General features: G+C 24.4%; 3 protein-coding genes across 5 annotated transcripts in view; 2 read left to right on the top strand and 1 right to left on the bottom strand.

The window, feature by feature from the left end:
- Positions 1 to 545: 545 nt before the first annotated feature.
- Positions 546 to 1325, top strand: LOC129611164 (protein SGT1 homolog). Its single transcript, XM_055524140.1, has 2 exons — positions 546 to 698; positions 759 to 1325. The coding sequence occupies exons 1-2, from the start codon at positions 647 to 649 to the stop codon at positions 1250 to 1252; spliced, it is 546 nt and encodes a 181-aa protein (XP_055380115.1). The 5' UTR covers positions 546 to 646; the 3' UTR covers positions 1253 to 1325.
- A 1503-nt stretch (positions 1326 to 2828) lies between these two features.
- LOC129611125 (deoxyribonuclease TATDN1) lies at positions 2829 to 4127 on the top strand. 3 transcript variants are annotated; one of them, XM_055524088.1, is made up of 4 exons: positions 2829 to 2968; positions 3046 to 3225; positions 3321 to 3921; positions 3999 to 4127. In XM_055524088.1, exons 1-4 carry the CDS (start codon positions 2923 to 2925, stop codon positions 4099 to 4101), a joined length of 930 nt encoding a protein of 309 aa, XP_055380063.1. In that variant the 5' UTR covers positions 2829 to 2922; the 3' UTR covers positions 4102 to 4127. The 3 variants fall into 3 exon arrangements, with proteins under 3 accessions (XP_055380063.1, XP_055380064.1, XP_055380065.1); XM_055524089.1 differs by having other exon boundaries at positions 2831 to 2968; positions 3026 to 3225; XM_055524090.1 differs by having other exon boundaries at positions 2838 to 2968; positions 3032 to 3225.
- A 5648-nt stretch (positions 4128 to 9775) lies between these two features.
- Positions 9776 to 16393, bottom strand: part of LOC129610788 (probable serine/threonine-protein kinase DDB_G0282963) — a 116682-nt gene continuing 110064 nt past the window's right edge. Inside the window, exons 15-18 of the mRNA XM_055523505.1 lie at positions 15766 to 16032; positions 13136 to 14348; positions 11344 to 11501; positions 9776 to 10124 (exon numbers count right to left, since the gene is read on the bottom strand). Coding sequence (XP_055379480.1) covers positions 10017 to 10124; positions 11344 to 11501; positions 13136 to 14348; positions 15766 to 16032 — 1746 coding nt within the window. The 3' untranslated portion in view covers positions 9776 to 10016. The remainder of the gene's footprint in view (positions 10125 to 11343; positions 11502 to 13135; positions 14349 to 15765; positions 16033 to 16393) is intronic.

The raw sequence follows: 16393 nt of genomic DNA, 5'->3' as shown, positions 1-16393 counted from the left end.
TTCGTTAAAAATTATGGAGAAACAAAATTAAAAGGTAATTTTCGATTGTAGATTGTAGATTTCGATTGTAGATGTGTGGTTGCCATTTTGTAAAATTAAAAACCTATTCAATAATAAATAAATAACCTATTCAACCTTCGCGAAACCGAATTATATTTTAATTTCTTTTCGAAGTGTTATTTTTTTTTGTTTGAAAACTAAATAAAAATGAATATTTATCCTTTTCTAATTTTCGAAATTTTAACTTCCAAAAAATAAGTAAGTAAACAAGAATGTGATATGTTAATTATGAGTATTTACTTTATTTTTTCATGAATGAAATTTTATTTCATTATTATTAAGCCTTTGCAATAATTGAAAATAGAATATGAAAATTTCAAATTGATTTCTAAATACATATTTTATTTTTGACGTGGTTACTATTTTTGTTTGGCTTAGATTGATATTCCAAGTTATACTAAAATGTGACAATTGGAAAAAAATTCGATATTTGGTAGTATCGATGTCGCAATCTCAGTATACTTCAAAATTACTAATGTGTTTCGCAATTGTTCAATCTCTAACATAATAAAAGAAAAATCTTTTATTTTATTTGGGATCTTATTTATGTTTTATATAGTCTTAAATAGTGAAAATTCTGGAAGCAATGTCGGTCCGCCACGATTGGTATCAATCAGAAACAAAAGTGGTCGTTACTGGTAAGAATGTTTCAATTCTTAACAAAAAGAATATAAATAAGCTTTTCATTTTTTTTACAGTAATGCTAAAAAATGCTGTAGAAAAAAATTATAATGTAGTAATAGAAAGAGACAATATATTGATGACTGCCGAAAATTATGAACTAAAGTTAGAATTATGTCACCCTATTGTACCGGAAAAATCAAGTCATAAAGCAACACCATCCAAAGTAGAAATCAGTCTTGCAAAAGAAACGGGAGAACGTTGGAGTTCCTTAGAAAAAAAAAGTGCGGAAGCTGCCGCGGCTCCTAATACTCAAAAAAATAAACAAAATTGGGATAAATTTGTTAACGAATTTGTTGCAAAAGACCAACAAGAAGCAGTCAGTGACGAAGCACTTAATAGCCTTTTTCAAAAAATTTATGCGGACGGCAATCCTGAAGTTAGACGTGCTATGGATAAATCTTTCATGGAGTCTGGTGGCACTGTATTAAGCACTAATTGGAAAGAAGTTGGACAAAAAAAGGTTGAAGTGAAACCCCCCGATGGATGTGAATATAAAAAATGGGATTAATTCCATTGCGTATTAACTATACTATTTGCAATCTAATTTTATTAACGTTTAAAATAAATATCCTAAAACATGAGCTTTGCATGGTGAATCAATTTAAAAATAGACTTACGTTATGTAAGCAGAAATAATTGTTAGGCAGAACAATTTATGAACAATTTATGTCATGAGCACAAATCGTGAAAATTAATTGTGGTATGCAGGTCTAATACTGGCACTTCTAAAAAAAGAAATAGAAAAGTGTCCAATTTTTATGATTTAGTTTTATGCTTTTTGTCTTTACAAAATTTCATAAATGACGATGCTCTTCTAAGCACGGCTAATAGAAATTTTTGGTTTCTTAAGATTTGTTTTGTCTGCCAGATTTAAATAACGAGTAATTATGAAAATTTATATTTTTCAAAAATCACATGTTTGCAACTTTTTACGGTATATGAACATTTTGTTTTATTTATTTTTACATTATATCATTTATAATGTCTATTTTTAATTCTAATTTATAATATCTATTTTTAATTCTAGTCTATTTTTTAATTCTAATTTCTAATATTTTATTAAGTTTAAAAAGGAAGATTATTTTTGGTTTATGCTTACAAAACACAACCCCTTTTAAAACATTAGCGTTTTTTCTTTGACTCAGGAGTGGTCTGGAAGAAAGATCTCGAAAAAATCTTTAAACTCCAATATACAACGTTTCAATACATAATGTATATGTATGTTTATTTCAATTTTTATTTAAAAATGAACATATTTCAATTTCAAATTTCATACATTATTCTTTTAATGTTCTTTTGGAGAATCTGTTCTACTAGTCCCATTTCGAATTTTCATTTTAATAAATTAATAAAGTTGGGTCAAACCAATGGTTTGTATTGTGGTTTGTATTGTAGCACTTTTCCCTTCAACAAGTGAAAATTCTGCTTTTAAATACAGTCTATGTATACTTATCCCACTATTAAAATTATTTTCATTTATATACAAAACTATTTCTAGGATTACATATATTTAGGATGAATGATTTCTGCAGTGTTTGAAATAAAGTAAAAATAGTGTAAAGATCTATGTACGTATTAAATTTCAGCTTTCTATCTTCAAGGGTGTAGAAGTTTTGTAAACAAAAAAAATGTCCACGGACGGACGGACGGACGGACTGACTGACGTACGGATGGCCGGAAAGAGTGAAACTAACAAGCACTTTTTTTCAAAAAATTTTTGGAAAATGCTAAAAATGATGGATTGTCGATACCATATGAGTTTGACAATCGTAATTTTTTTTCGGAAAAAAATGGGAAATCATATTTATTCAACGTCTATGACTAATATAAAGCAGAAAACGCTCAATCTTGATTCACCAAAATAAAATCAGATTGGAATATTATCATGTTATATACGAAAAATGCATATTTTTGTATTAAATCTCACATATTCTTACGAGTGAAAATTTTAGCACATTCTCAGACCATTTTGGTAACATTGGTTATATACCGAAAGTTGTCAAAATCAAATTAATTAGAATCATTGCTGACAGGAATACTGAATACAGAGATGTTTTTGTTATGCCTATTATACTTTTACATGTGTATAACACTGCGTTTCCCTTTCAATAAGTTCATGTTGACTTTTCGATATTCTCAAATTTGGTTAGCTAAAGAATTAAACGTAATATGTATTGAATGGGAAGATTTATAAATATTCAGAAAATGTCTTTAAAATTTATAGGTATGTCTTTAAAATTTATAACATATCCAGAAATAGTTAAAAATTCTGAAAATATAGTTCAAGTTAATTTGTTGTAGATATTGGGGCTAATTTAACTGATTTGATGTTTCAAGGATTTTACAACGGCTCTCAAAAGCATCCTTCAGATTTAATACATGTACTTGAAAGAGCTGGGACTTATGGGGTGGAAAAAGCTATTATAACTGTTGGACGTATTTCGGAAATTGAAGAGGCGATTAATATATCTAACAAAAATGGTAATCCAGTTAACAATTCCAAATTTAATAAAACATAATAGTTTTTATGTGTATATAACTACATTAATGCATAAATTTGGAAAATTTATTTGCAGATAAATTGTATATTACAATTGGTTGTCATCCAACAAGGTGTAATGAATTTGAATCAAACCCAGAGGAGTATTTCCTCCAGTTGTGTAGTGCAATCGAAAAAAATCATTCTAAAGTAGTAGCAATTGGAGAGTGCGGTTTAGATTACGATCGACTAAAATTTTGTGAAAAAGAGATTCAAAAAAAATATTTTGAGAGACAATTAGATTTAGCTAAAAAATATAGTTTGCCACTCTTTCTGCATTGCAGAAATGCACATTTTGATTTTTGTGAAATTGTTGGAAGGAATATGGAAAAAATTTTTCCTACCGGTGGTGTAGTTCATAGTTTTGATGGAACATTGGAAGAAGCTAAAAAAATTATAGGACTTGGTTTTTATATTGGAATAAACGGGTGTTCCCTAAAAACTGAAGAAAATTTAAAGGTTGTCAAAGAACTGCCAAATAACAAAATTTTGTTAGAAACCGACTGTCCGTGGTGTGGTATTCGACCGTCCCATGCTAGTTCAAAATACGTCAAAACTCAATTTCCATTTGTTAAAAAGAAAGACAAATGGACTAAGGATACACTAGTTGATGGAAGAAGTGAACCTTGTCAAATTAGGTTAGTTATAAAATTATTTTATATGTACATATATTCTTTTTGATTTTAAATATTTCACAAACTCCCTTACATTTTAGGCAAGTTCTGGAAGTAATAGCAGGAGTGAAAGAAGAAACCATCGATGTCTTGGCTAATACCTATTATCAAAATACTATAGATCTATTTTTCAAAAATAAATGAAGTTTGTAATATTTTGAACTAACAAACATTTTTTTAACTTATTTTTGAAACAAATTAAGTTCTAATTTTTTTATGTAAGATGCAAATGTGACGTTAAATTTCTAATTCAATTCAACTTCTATTCATGCATCTTAATTTAGAGGTAAAACGATCATAGCCAAACAATAATAAGATATAAAAATTGATTTTTCGGTTTCAATTTGATTAATCTTTAAGTTCTTGTTTCTTTGCAACGTAGTCATGAGCCTTATAATTGCCAGAAAATACGGCAGAATTATTAAAAAAAATTAACAAATGTCTGCTTAATGTTCTTGAGTCTTACACCCGCTGCAGGCAAGAAACTTACGCCATCGTAAGCGTAAGTACGTATTACGACTTAGTACGTATGTAACCAATTTTTTGAAAATAATTTATGGTCACAAAATGAAAATGTTAATTTTAGTACATATAGAGAATTTGTATGTACTTTCGCAAATAATACATGAGTGCACTTTAAATAAATAATAGTGTAAGTACATACATACATATACATACAGTATCTATTTGCAACAGAAAAGAGCGAAAGGAACAGGGAGCATAATAGAAAATACTAAAAATTTATTTAAGATTAACTATGTATGCATATTATAAAGCTCAATATTATAAAAAAATGCATATGTACATTATGCATACACACAATAATTATGTACATTTGTTCGTAAATAGGAATACATTCTTTTCAAAACAACATTTATTGTGAGAAAATCCAAGAGGTATAAAGTAAAAGTGGGAAATAAATTATAAACATGCGATACTTGTAAATTGTAATGCTTTCATAAATAAAGAAATTTTATTCTTAATTCTTTTAAATTTTTCTCTTGAAATTCTGAGGAAATGTACTTACCACGGCTGAAAGAAATACAGGCCTGGACCTCAAGAGAGAGTGACAATTCACAGCTGACGAATTTACACGTATTCTTTTGCGATCTATAGAGGGCCCTTTTCAACATTATAAATCTCCCACAAGATCAAATTTTTTTAAATTTTTAATTAGAAAAAGTTAACATTCAATTTTTCTAATTTGCTAGTGCTTACATTCTTAAAGTTTTGTGTTATTAAAACTTTAAAAAATTGTTTTAAAAAAAACCTTCCAGGTTCCGTTAATTTTTTTAGGATTTCAATAAATATTTGCTACAATTTTACAAATACATTCAGAAAATAATCAGCGTAAGGGCCTTGATTTTTTGTAATAGCAAGGTATCATCACTTACACAATTCATTGAGAAAGTGATGATATCGATAATTCAGTGCTAAGTCTTATAAGACAGTGTGTTTGGCATAAGGAGGCAAATAATTTCAGGGATTATTCTTAGATCAATTTTAAGCAAAAAATCGTATTTTAGGGGGGCGGGGGGAGTGCAGATACACTGGTTTTCAAGCTACAGCCTGTTGAAAAAAATATTTAACACGTTTTACTGGCAAAACTATGAGAGATAGAGGAAAATATTATTTGGATTAAATTTTATCCCTCAACGTAATGCATCGAAAAAAAAATAAAAAAAAAAACTTTACGTTTTTCAAAAAATTTTTACTTGACTTTATCTCGAAAACTATAGCTCAGTACAATTTTATTGCAAGATCAAAAGTAAATAGCATTTATTTAAATGCAGGAAAAATCTGGTACCTTTTTTTTCAACAGGCTGTAACTCGAAAACGAGTATAAAAGAAAAGTTTTGCAATCTGCAAATATTCAGTTTCAGCAGATTTGCAAGAATGTGTAAAAAAAATAAACGCATGTCTAAATTATCGGAAATCCCCATACTTCTTTAATATTATGTCTTATATTCAAACACAAAGCGGTTAGAATATGTAATTTGGTTTCTTCCACCATTTCCGTGCTTGTTCTTCATGTATTTTTCCCCTTTTTCATACATATTAGCTGTTTTACCTGTGTATGCTTCGGTAAATAACAAGCTTTTGCATTTTGAAGAACATCAATATGTAAATATTGATCAATACAACAATCAGTAAATAACAAATTATTATATTTATATTAATTTTATTTTTAAATATTGTAAGTTTTACAAGTATATAAGTTTAATTACTAAATTAATTTTTATACCATTGTTATACATACAATATATTATGGTTTATTAGCATTTTGCATAGTATAGTTAATATTAATTCATTTTTTTTTCTTTTTATAAATTTCATAGGTAGTATAGTTATTTTTTTTTAATTGTTGAAAGCACATTTTTTTTCGAAAATAAAACATGAAATAAAAAGTAGAGATGGGTGTAAAATAACTAAGACAGTTTTGTTAAATTAAATCTTATTAAACCTAAAAAAAATATTAATTTTTTTTTTATAAATTTAGATTTTTAATTAGAATATAAACCATTAGTAACTTTCGAAGGTATATTGAAAAAAAATTAAAGTACAATTAATAATAACGACAAGCAATTTAAAAACAAATGTACTAAGATTCATCTTAAACTCTAGATTCAATTACATAGGACTTTTCATTTTTTTTATGATCTATAAATATTTATTATAACATAAGCATTTTGTGTATTATATAAATATGCCATTTTTTGCAATATTATATTTTAACGAAAGAGAAAATAACTATTTACAGAAATTAAAATATTATAAGATAAAATTATGTTTCTACTTATATGATTCCTTTAAAATGATATCAAAAAAATTAGTATTAATAAAGCAATAATGTGTAAAACAAGTAAACAAATAATAATAATACAATTAATTCATTTAGTAAAACTTGCTTAATTAAAATTAAGCAAATTTTATATTTTAATATAAATGGAAATTATAAAAAATATTTGAAAATCTATTTAAATTTTTTAGACAAATATTCATTCACATAATATTTACAAAAAAAGAAATGTCTCTGTTTTAGTTCAATTTTTCATAATTTTAAAAACGATTTGTTTTTAAAATTAAAAGAAGTATTTTTAACAGATAATTTAGATTATCTAAACAAATTATCTGATATTTAGTTATTGAATCTTAAAATTAATTATTTAATATTTTTACAACTATGCAAATTTGGTTTTGTTGCAGTTATTTGAAATTAAAGTAAATTTTGTTAATTATTCTTTAATATTTTTTATTATATTATGTGAATATCTTCTTTTTTTCAATAAAAAAAAATTTTGGTATTTTTGGTAAATATTTTGATTGCAAACCGTATTAAACATTATGATTGCATATGCCTAAAAAAAAAAAATAATTTTTGAATATTAAAGTAAATTTGGTTAATTTTTTTTAACTCATAATTTTTTTATTCACAGTATGCAATAGCTGCATAAAATATTGCAGCTATTGTTATATAATTTTTTAATATTTAGCCTCTTAATTACAATCTGTTTCAATTTTTAATAATTAAAGATTTACGTAAAATATAGTTTTTAAAGTGATTGAAATTTTTTTAATTTTAAAAATATACTTGTTTTATATATACAAAGTTCAGATAATAATCTTTTCTAAACTTTGTATATATGAAAGAAAATTATTTATTTCTTTTTAAAGAAAATTATTTTTAACTTTAAACGTTATGGATTTATCTAGCATTCTAACTCATAAATAATTTAATTATAATTTGTTAATAAAGCAAATAATACATTTCAAAAAAATTATTTCTAGATTAATTTTAATGAAAATTGCATGACAATAAAAGGTTGCACTAGCGAAAGTCAGTGGTTTTTCAAAATTCATTTCGCAAAATATCAAAAGAAAATACATTAAATATTTTTAAATATTCAAACTGAATTTTTTGTCATCTTATGCGAAACACTCTGTATAGCACAAAGCACGTTCGATAAATCCAAACTTGAAAATTTGCAAAAATATCTAAATTGTTCGGTTGGATATTTAGTTAGTTTTTAATTTTCTTTAGCAAAATAGAAATTAAGTTTTATATTGAATTGTCAATGCAAACCTAATTTAGAAGTTAATATTAGTACGAAATAAAAAAAAAAATGAATATTTAAATATTTTTTAGAGCTATAATTAGTTTCAATAGAATTAACTTTCTAACAAAACTGATTTCTTGTAATTAAAATGTTTAATGTGAAGTTTTATGTTAAATCAGGGCTTTTTATTAAGTTTCTAAATATAAATTAAAAGTTTAGCCGTATAGTACTTACACGATATGAATCAAAACTGGCAGTCATATTCATTTATTAATAATTTTATTATAAAACATTATTAGGAAAATAAAGTAATTTTAGTTTCTAACAAGAAAGATTATGTCCTTTTAACATTATTGTAACAATATATTATTAAACTACAAAGTAGTCTCGATTTTATGTGGATAACATAAAATTGCTAGAAAAAGGACCAAAGATTAAAATATCTAAAACAAATCTTGTTCAATATTAAGCATTTGTTTGTTTTTTCAGTTTATTTTGATACAGACATGTTTTATGTATATAATAATATTATAATCAAGAATTTGAAAATAAATAATGAGAACCATGCTCATATGTATAAGATATGCGAATTATCCGATCTAAGTATTTATATAATTTAAAATAATTTCGTACTTATTATAATAAAGATAACTTTTTGTTTGTTTCATTATTTAACAAACTAGCTTTTATAATTTTTATCAATTATGTTTATATATTTGATAGTATAGAATCATAATTATTGTGTTTTTTCTGCATCTAAAATTCAGTCTTATTTTATGATAATTTTTTTTTTTAAATAAAATAAAATTAACGATTAACTAATTACTTGAAAATTAAATCGGAAATAAAAAAAATTCTTTATTATCATTTAATTTTGTAGTTTGCAATTTTGAATATTTATTTTTAAATTATAATAAAATTTAAAAGCCAAATTATTTTAATTTTAATAAAGAATTTGTCATCGAAAAGAATTTGCTCTCATATCAAAAATTGAATGATATAAAAAAAATCATGTTCCTGTTCCATTTTAATGATATTTTTTCAGTATCAAATAATGCAAAATTAGTAATATAAATTCAGTGATTTCTTTTAAAACTAAAAAAATAATAATTTATATTTTAGTATATTAATTTACATACATAATATATTAATTTCATTTACTATTCGCTTCCCTTAAATATTCAAAATTGCGACAATTTTAATCAACTGAAAAAATAAACTTAAAAAATTTAATAATTTTTTAAATTAAATTATAAATAAATATACATATTTCAAAAACTGTTCAAATTTCAGTTTATATACAAAATAAAAGTAAATCAATTAGAAATTTTTATTTCATTAGTAAAAGGATATATTTAAAAAAAATGCTAAACAAAAGAAATATAAAGAAAATAAAAAGAAATTAAGAATAATTTCATTTCATTCCGTTTTTGAAAAAATTTATAATTATTAAATTATTAGAATTAATTTTTACAAAGAATTATTTTAATTTTTTTTTATTTTTTTTTTATTTTTATTTTTTTCTAGAAAATCTACAGTTGGCTCATTTGTTAATGTATATAATATAATGCAGAAATATATAATGTAGTTGACAATTTCACGAAATATTTTTGAACAATTAAATAAAATCATGTATTATTTTTCAATATACTTCTTTTCACGTAAATGTTTTTTTGTTTTCATTAAAAAAATCTTATAATTCTTGAAGAAAGTTTAATAATATTTTTGTTTTATTAAAAAGTACAACATCAATTCAGCTATTTAAAATGCTGCTATATTATTAAAATCACTTGTTTTAAATAAAATATAATTGATTTGTTTCAATTACTTTTTACATTAGTTTTGAAAATAATTGTTATTATTAGCCTTATTTTTTTCCTTAATAATTGTTTTTCTTTATTTGCATTTAATTTTTTAAAGTGTATATATCATTAACTTGTGTTATAAAGATAGGAAAAGTTTTTTAATTCAATTTCTAATATTTTTATTACTTTAATTACTTCAGTGAATTTTCGGAGCACTTCTATCATTTACTTTTTGATTACGTTTCAAAGTTGCACCACGTTTTATTTGATCCATTAGAGATTCGTGGCATATGCGAGGATCCGGCTAAAATTATTAAAAATAATTTAATTATATAAAAATATATGTATATTCTTATGTATGTTTGTATATTAATTCTTATAAAACAACATATTTATAAAACAATAAATCACAATTGTCAGAAATTGTTTTTTAATATAAGAAAAACTTAAGCAAAATTAATTTAAATGACCAAAAGAGGTGCTTTTATTAAAATAATACTGTTTCAAATTAAAAATAATTTCCTACGCCATTTACGCGAAAATGGAAATAATTTGTATCTATATAAGAGTGAGTTTAAAAACAATAAAGTTTCTTGTGTCTTTTTTTATTATATGAAAATGTAATTGTAAATGTTTGTTTGGTTTGAGAGAAAAATTTTCAATTGCAATTTTTAGCTCAAAAACTTTTATTATTGTTTTATTTTTAGTTTAATTTTCAATTTGATATTATTAGGAGGAATCGTTTTGATGAAAATTTTTGAATACTGTTTAGAAGCAATTGAACATCTTTATATCAAAGCGAAGTGATTTAAAAATGTTTTGCATGTTTTTTGTCAAAACACCACCAATATTTATAACTTTAAAAAGTGATTTTAAATGTTCAATTGCGGTACTCGTAATATGATAATGTTCCTCGGTAATATGAAATTTCATTGCGTTAATGTTTAGAGTTTTACGTTAAAATCAAATATGTATGTACATAAGTTTTAAAAATTTTTTGTTATGGAAATCTAAAAAAAGAATTTTTTAAATTTGTTTTAGTAAAACTTTTATATTATTTTATTAGTAATAAAGAAAATTTTTTTAAAACTCTTCCCTTTTAGTTAGTGATTAGCTTTTGATTTTTCTAGCTATGGCTATATTCAAATTTCTCTTACCTCACGTAAAATCTGAGTTTTTACAATTGGTCTTTGTAGCCTACTATTCGGATTGTCATAATGCTATTATTTTTTTTCGATTTAGATATTGCAATTTGTACGAAAAAAATAAATTATTAAATAAATCAGAAAATACTTTATTCTATTCTATATACACTTGTTCTGAAATCAAATGTCAATTCAACTCATTTGGGGTCAACAAAAGCGAAATATAGAATAGAATAAATTATGTACCTTTTTTTGTTTTTTTGGAAATAATTTTAAATTTTGTTTTTTTTTTTATTGATTAGTTCTTCAATTTTGTATTTTAATATATATATTTATGTATGTACATATTCAAATACAAAGAGAAAACTAAAATCTTACCAGTGCTTTGCTATTTATCAAATTTCTAACCGACAATGCCCGTCCAGAAAGTCCCTGCTTAGCTAATTTTGCATTTAAATTTTCTAAAAACTCAGCCTTTGATTTTCCTCGAATGCTACCAGTTTTCGTAACGTTCGATTCATTGCATGAGGAATAGTCTACAAAAATATTATATAAAAATATTTTGATATTATATTAATAAAAAATATATAAAACATTTAATAATCAAATATAAAAAAATTAGTAATTTAATAAATAATTCAAAAATTTATAGCATTCAAAATTTAAACGATGACAGTTTACAAATATTTTGGTGATTTTGTGATAAAAAAAATATTTACGTTGTGTTTTTGTAAATTGCCAACATTTAAACATTTAAATTTTTAAAATTAATGTACAATTGTAAAATAAAAGATAGGATATTCATTTATTTTTTATTTAATAATATTAAGAAAATTGAATCTAACTAAAAATAAACAAATATCCGTTCAAAAAAATTATTTTTTCAAATATTAGTGTTGTAATGGAATGATTTAATTCAAAAATAAAAACACAAAATTAAAACAAATTAATTAGAGTGATGAAATGCAACATTTTTTTTTGTATTGAAAACCAAACCAAACCAAACGCATTTTATTTTCAATTGAAGAGCTGAAAACTTAAGCAAATTTTTGTTTCATTAATCCAAATTCAATTTCAAAGTTGCACATATAATACAGTTTCAAATAATAATAAAAAAAATAGTTTAAATAACTTTAAATTAATTTTTTTTCTCCAATTTTATAGTAAACAAAACTTTTTCCAATTTGCTCTGAAATAATCTTATCTTGTAAAATTTCGTTGAATATTGCTGTAAGTAATTTTGCTAAGGAAAATAATAAGAAGCTAAAATTGATAATAAAGCTACTCTACAAAATCAAAACGGTAAAAATTAAAAACAAAAAACAACCTAAAATTGTTTATAAAATAGTGGGTTTTTTGTAGTGATAAATCAAATTAAGTATACGTAAATAAGAGTGGCACTCACGAACAAATAAAATACAGGATAAAAGTTATTAAATGACCTGTAGATTTAATGTTTACAATAAGTAAGTTACTCGTTTGAAAACAGCATATTTATAGTGTTGTTTTTTTTAAATTTTATTTAAATTGCTGTATCACTTGATTAGTCTGAAGATTTTACGAGTGTAATACATTGTAAATTAGAGTTGTTATACTCATTGCAAACTTACATAGCACATGCTGGGATAGAATGCAAAATTACAAAATACTGTAAACAGTTGACTTTGTGAAAAATATAGTGTAGCGTATCACATTCTTAAAGCATGAAACTTTAGAGTTTTTCTCATTCTTTTGAAGTGGCTAAGATTCTTTTGAAATATATTTTATAAAAGTGTAAATGATGATAGAGAAGATGGAACATTATCTTTTGAAATAACGCGTGCAGTTATTTTAAAATTTCGGCATAATATTTATTTTCGTTCTTATGATTCAATTAATAGGAATTAAACTTTCGGATAAAGAAGTTTATATTGTGCTGTTCAAATTTCAGCAAAATATTTTAAAAAATAGTTTTTATATTCTTACAGAATGTATTATGAAAAAATGTTGTATGTAAAATTTTTAAAACAAAAAGTTACAGTGGTATGAGTACTTATAAAAAACTGAAAGTGAAAAATAAAAAATAAAACGTTTTACTGGAAATTAGAGAGAAAAAATGTTAAATCCAAAAACAAAAATCTAGTAAATCCATAAATCAGTTAAATCGTTAAGATCATGATTTGATTTTTACTTGGATTTGCTGTGTATTGTCCCTGAGAATGGTTTCCATAATGAGAAGAGGCAGAAGATACGGATGAGGAAGAATAGTTAATGGCGGTGGTGGTTATAAACGGATTTGTGGAAACGAAAATTTTTTGTTGTATTTGTCGATTATTTTGTGTTGGATTTTGTCCAGAACCACTTCCACCACTTGCATGATGATATTGTTGCTGGGTGGGTTGTTGTTGATAGTGATTATTTTGTTGTTGTTGCTGCTGTTGATAATGGTGTTGTTGTTGTTGGTATTGCGTATATTGTTGACCCTGCGTTGGTTGTACATTAGAGGAACTTTGAGTATGATGTTGCTGTTGTTGTGGCTGTTGATGTAAATGTTGATGATGATGATGGTGCTGATGCTTAATGCTTGATGTACGTTGCGCTGGAATCGGAGGCATTTGAGATGCTGATGGTGATTTTATTTGTGAACTTTTTTGATAATGACTATTCTGGACTTGATGTGATTGTTGCTGCTGTTGCGATTGTTGATTATTATGATGATGGTTTGATGATGTAGAATTTTGTTGGTAATGTGAATGATGATGTTGATTATGGTGATTAGAAGGATTTTTGGTTTGGTTTAATTGGATTTGTTTAGTTGACGATGATAATGATGATGAAGAATGTAATAATGATTCATGATTTTTACTAGTAGATATTGAACTTGTAGTAGTAGAGGAGAATTGAGTATATTGCTCATAATGGGAACTAGAAGAAGCATAAATTTGATTTTGTTTACCCTCATAATTTTGTGTTGAAGCTGCCGATTCAAGTTGATGTGGTTGCTGCTGCTGAGCTGAATAATATCTTTCATTACCACGAGAATATAATGATTCTTGTTGACTATAATATTGATTATTTGTCTGTTGTTGTGATTGATGATGTGGTGAATTCGGACCGGATCCACCATAATGCTGTGATGAGTATGATTGTTGCTGATCATATGTTGAAGATTGGTAATTTGTGCTTTCATTTTGATGTGTTGGTGATTGTTTTGACTGGGGTGATGAAGTTAAACGTGCATTTAATTGTGCAATTAAACTGGGATTTGGTTTAGCTGTAGTCAATGGTGATCCACTTGTACTATGAGAAGCAGATGATGGTGGTGTTCGAAAACTGGACATTTTAGCTATTTGTTTTGGTTGAGCGTATATACCCGGTGAATTTGTATTATTAGTTCTGAAGGTCTGTAAATATATAACGTAAATTATATGAAACTATCATTTTAACATGTTTGTTTCAATTGGGCGGTTTTATATAGATATCACACTTCCCTTTCGGAACAAGATTTTTTTTAGTAGTTTAGCTAATATGATTTTTTTTTATTAACTATTAAATATTATTTTAAAATTATTTTTGATTAACCATAAAATATGATTTAATTTTTTTTTTGCAAAATAAACGTAATGTTTAACAATAGAAATACAGAACTTGAATTATTAAGATATTATGATACAAGACATTTTTCAACTAAATTTAAATATTGAATAAAAAGTCGTGTGACATTCACATAATTAAAGAATTCTATCAAAGTTAGTACATTTATTAACACAGGGAGCTAAATAATAACTACAGGGAGAATCAGCTAAATAATAACTACAACAATAATTATTACAAATTTAATTACATTCTATTTATTCTTTACGTTAGCGTTTGCACTTGATATAAATTTTATTTTTATCTTATAAAAGAAAATAAAAAATTGTTCAATAGAATTAATATACAAATGCAACCTCAAAAATTACAACATGTTTAATAAAAATTAATGATTAACATAAAAAATTAATCCGTAATTGAATATTTTTAATAAGGCTTTTGGTGGTAAATGGTTTTAAAGGCAAATGTGAATTATTTGCTTTAGATTTTGTTACATTTAATGATTAGTTAAAAAACCTTTATTATTGTTAATTACATTTGAATAGAAAGAAAGCGATAATTAATATAAACGTTATCACAAGTATAAGTTTATTCGTGTTTGACTTTTATAAAATTGTCGGTCTTTTGAATACAAATCATAATATATTCAAAATTACATTATATTATGAATTCAATTACAAAACTTGGAAATTCAAAGCAAAAAATAGAATGAAAAATATTAAATTCATGTTTTCTCGAGCAAAAGTATCATGCATGTGTATTATGATATTATTAATATTTTTGATTGGGAAAATTATTAACAGACAGATTATTAGACCGTGTTACTTTTTTTAAAATTATCCGCTCAAATTCAAGTTAGAATGAATTTTTAAACTCTGGTAGACTATATGACTTGCAATTTGTATAAAAGTTTTCCCGAGGCCATACTAAGCCTAATCTTCCAAGTACAAACGAGAAATAAATTATTTTTCAAAAATTTATTAAATTTCTAAACATAAAAAAACACAATTTAAAAGGTTACACTATTAGGTGATTAAGTAAGATAGGTGCAAATTAACATTTATTAAAGTAAGAAGAAAACAACATTTATTAACAATAATGTAATTGATCAGTAGTACAATTTGTACTTTTGTGTGGGTAATGTTTTTGATTTGAGTGTGATTTTATGATTATATTTAAATGATGAGTTTTACAAAAAAAAAAATTGATGCATGTATAAATACTTACAGAATTATTATAATTACTATCTGTATTATTAGAATTTGAAGAATAAGGAATTTTAGGTGAAGATTGATATTGTTGTGGTTGAATAATATGATGATGATGTTGATGATGTTGATGATGATGATATTGATTTTGTTGTAACTGTTGTTGTTGCTGTTGAATTGAACTACTAGAATTGTTATAAATGGAATTAGACCCTAGAGGTACATCATTCACAGGTGATGAAACGAAAGCATTGTTCGATGTCGCATTACTAATAGACTTGTTGTTCTATATACACAAAACCATATACACATGTATGTATTTGTACGGTAATATTTTTGTTTTTTACATAAAAACACCGAAGATAGAAGTTATGTTTTTTTTTGAGGAAGGAGTTAACACCGAAAAATAACAGAAATAAAAATAAAAATCAAATAAAATGAAAAATAAAAGTAGTCATAGCTGCAAAATTAAAATTTATTTAAATTAAAATTATTTTGTTTTAGTTCACATTTAAAGCATTCTTTTCGTGCTAATAAAAAGAAAAATTATAAATATAATTTCTAATTGTTTCAAAACTAATACATAATAAAATTTTTATTGAATAGAACATCTAAATTTTGCGAAATGGAATGAATGACTTTAAATT

Source organism: Condylostylus longicornis, unplaced genomic scaffold, assembly GCF_029603195.1.
Source record: "Condylostylus longicornis isolate FDR11 unplaced genomic scaffold, ASM2960319v2 ptg000048l, whole genome shotgun sequence".
Lineage (NCBI taxonomy): Eukaryota > Metazoa > Arthropoda > Insecta > Diptera > Dolichopodidae > Condylostylus > Condylostylus longicornis.
The sequence above is the reverse complement of the archived record's forward strand: the minus strand, read 5'-3'. Positions and strand labels throughout refer to the sequence as shown.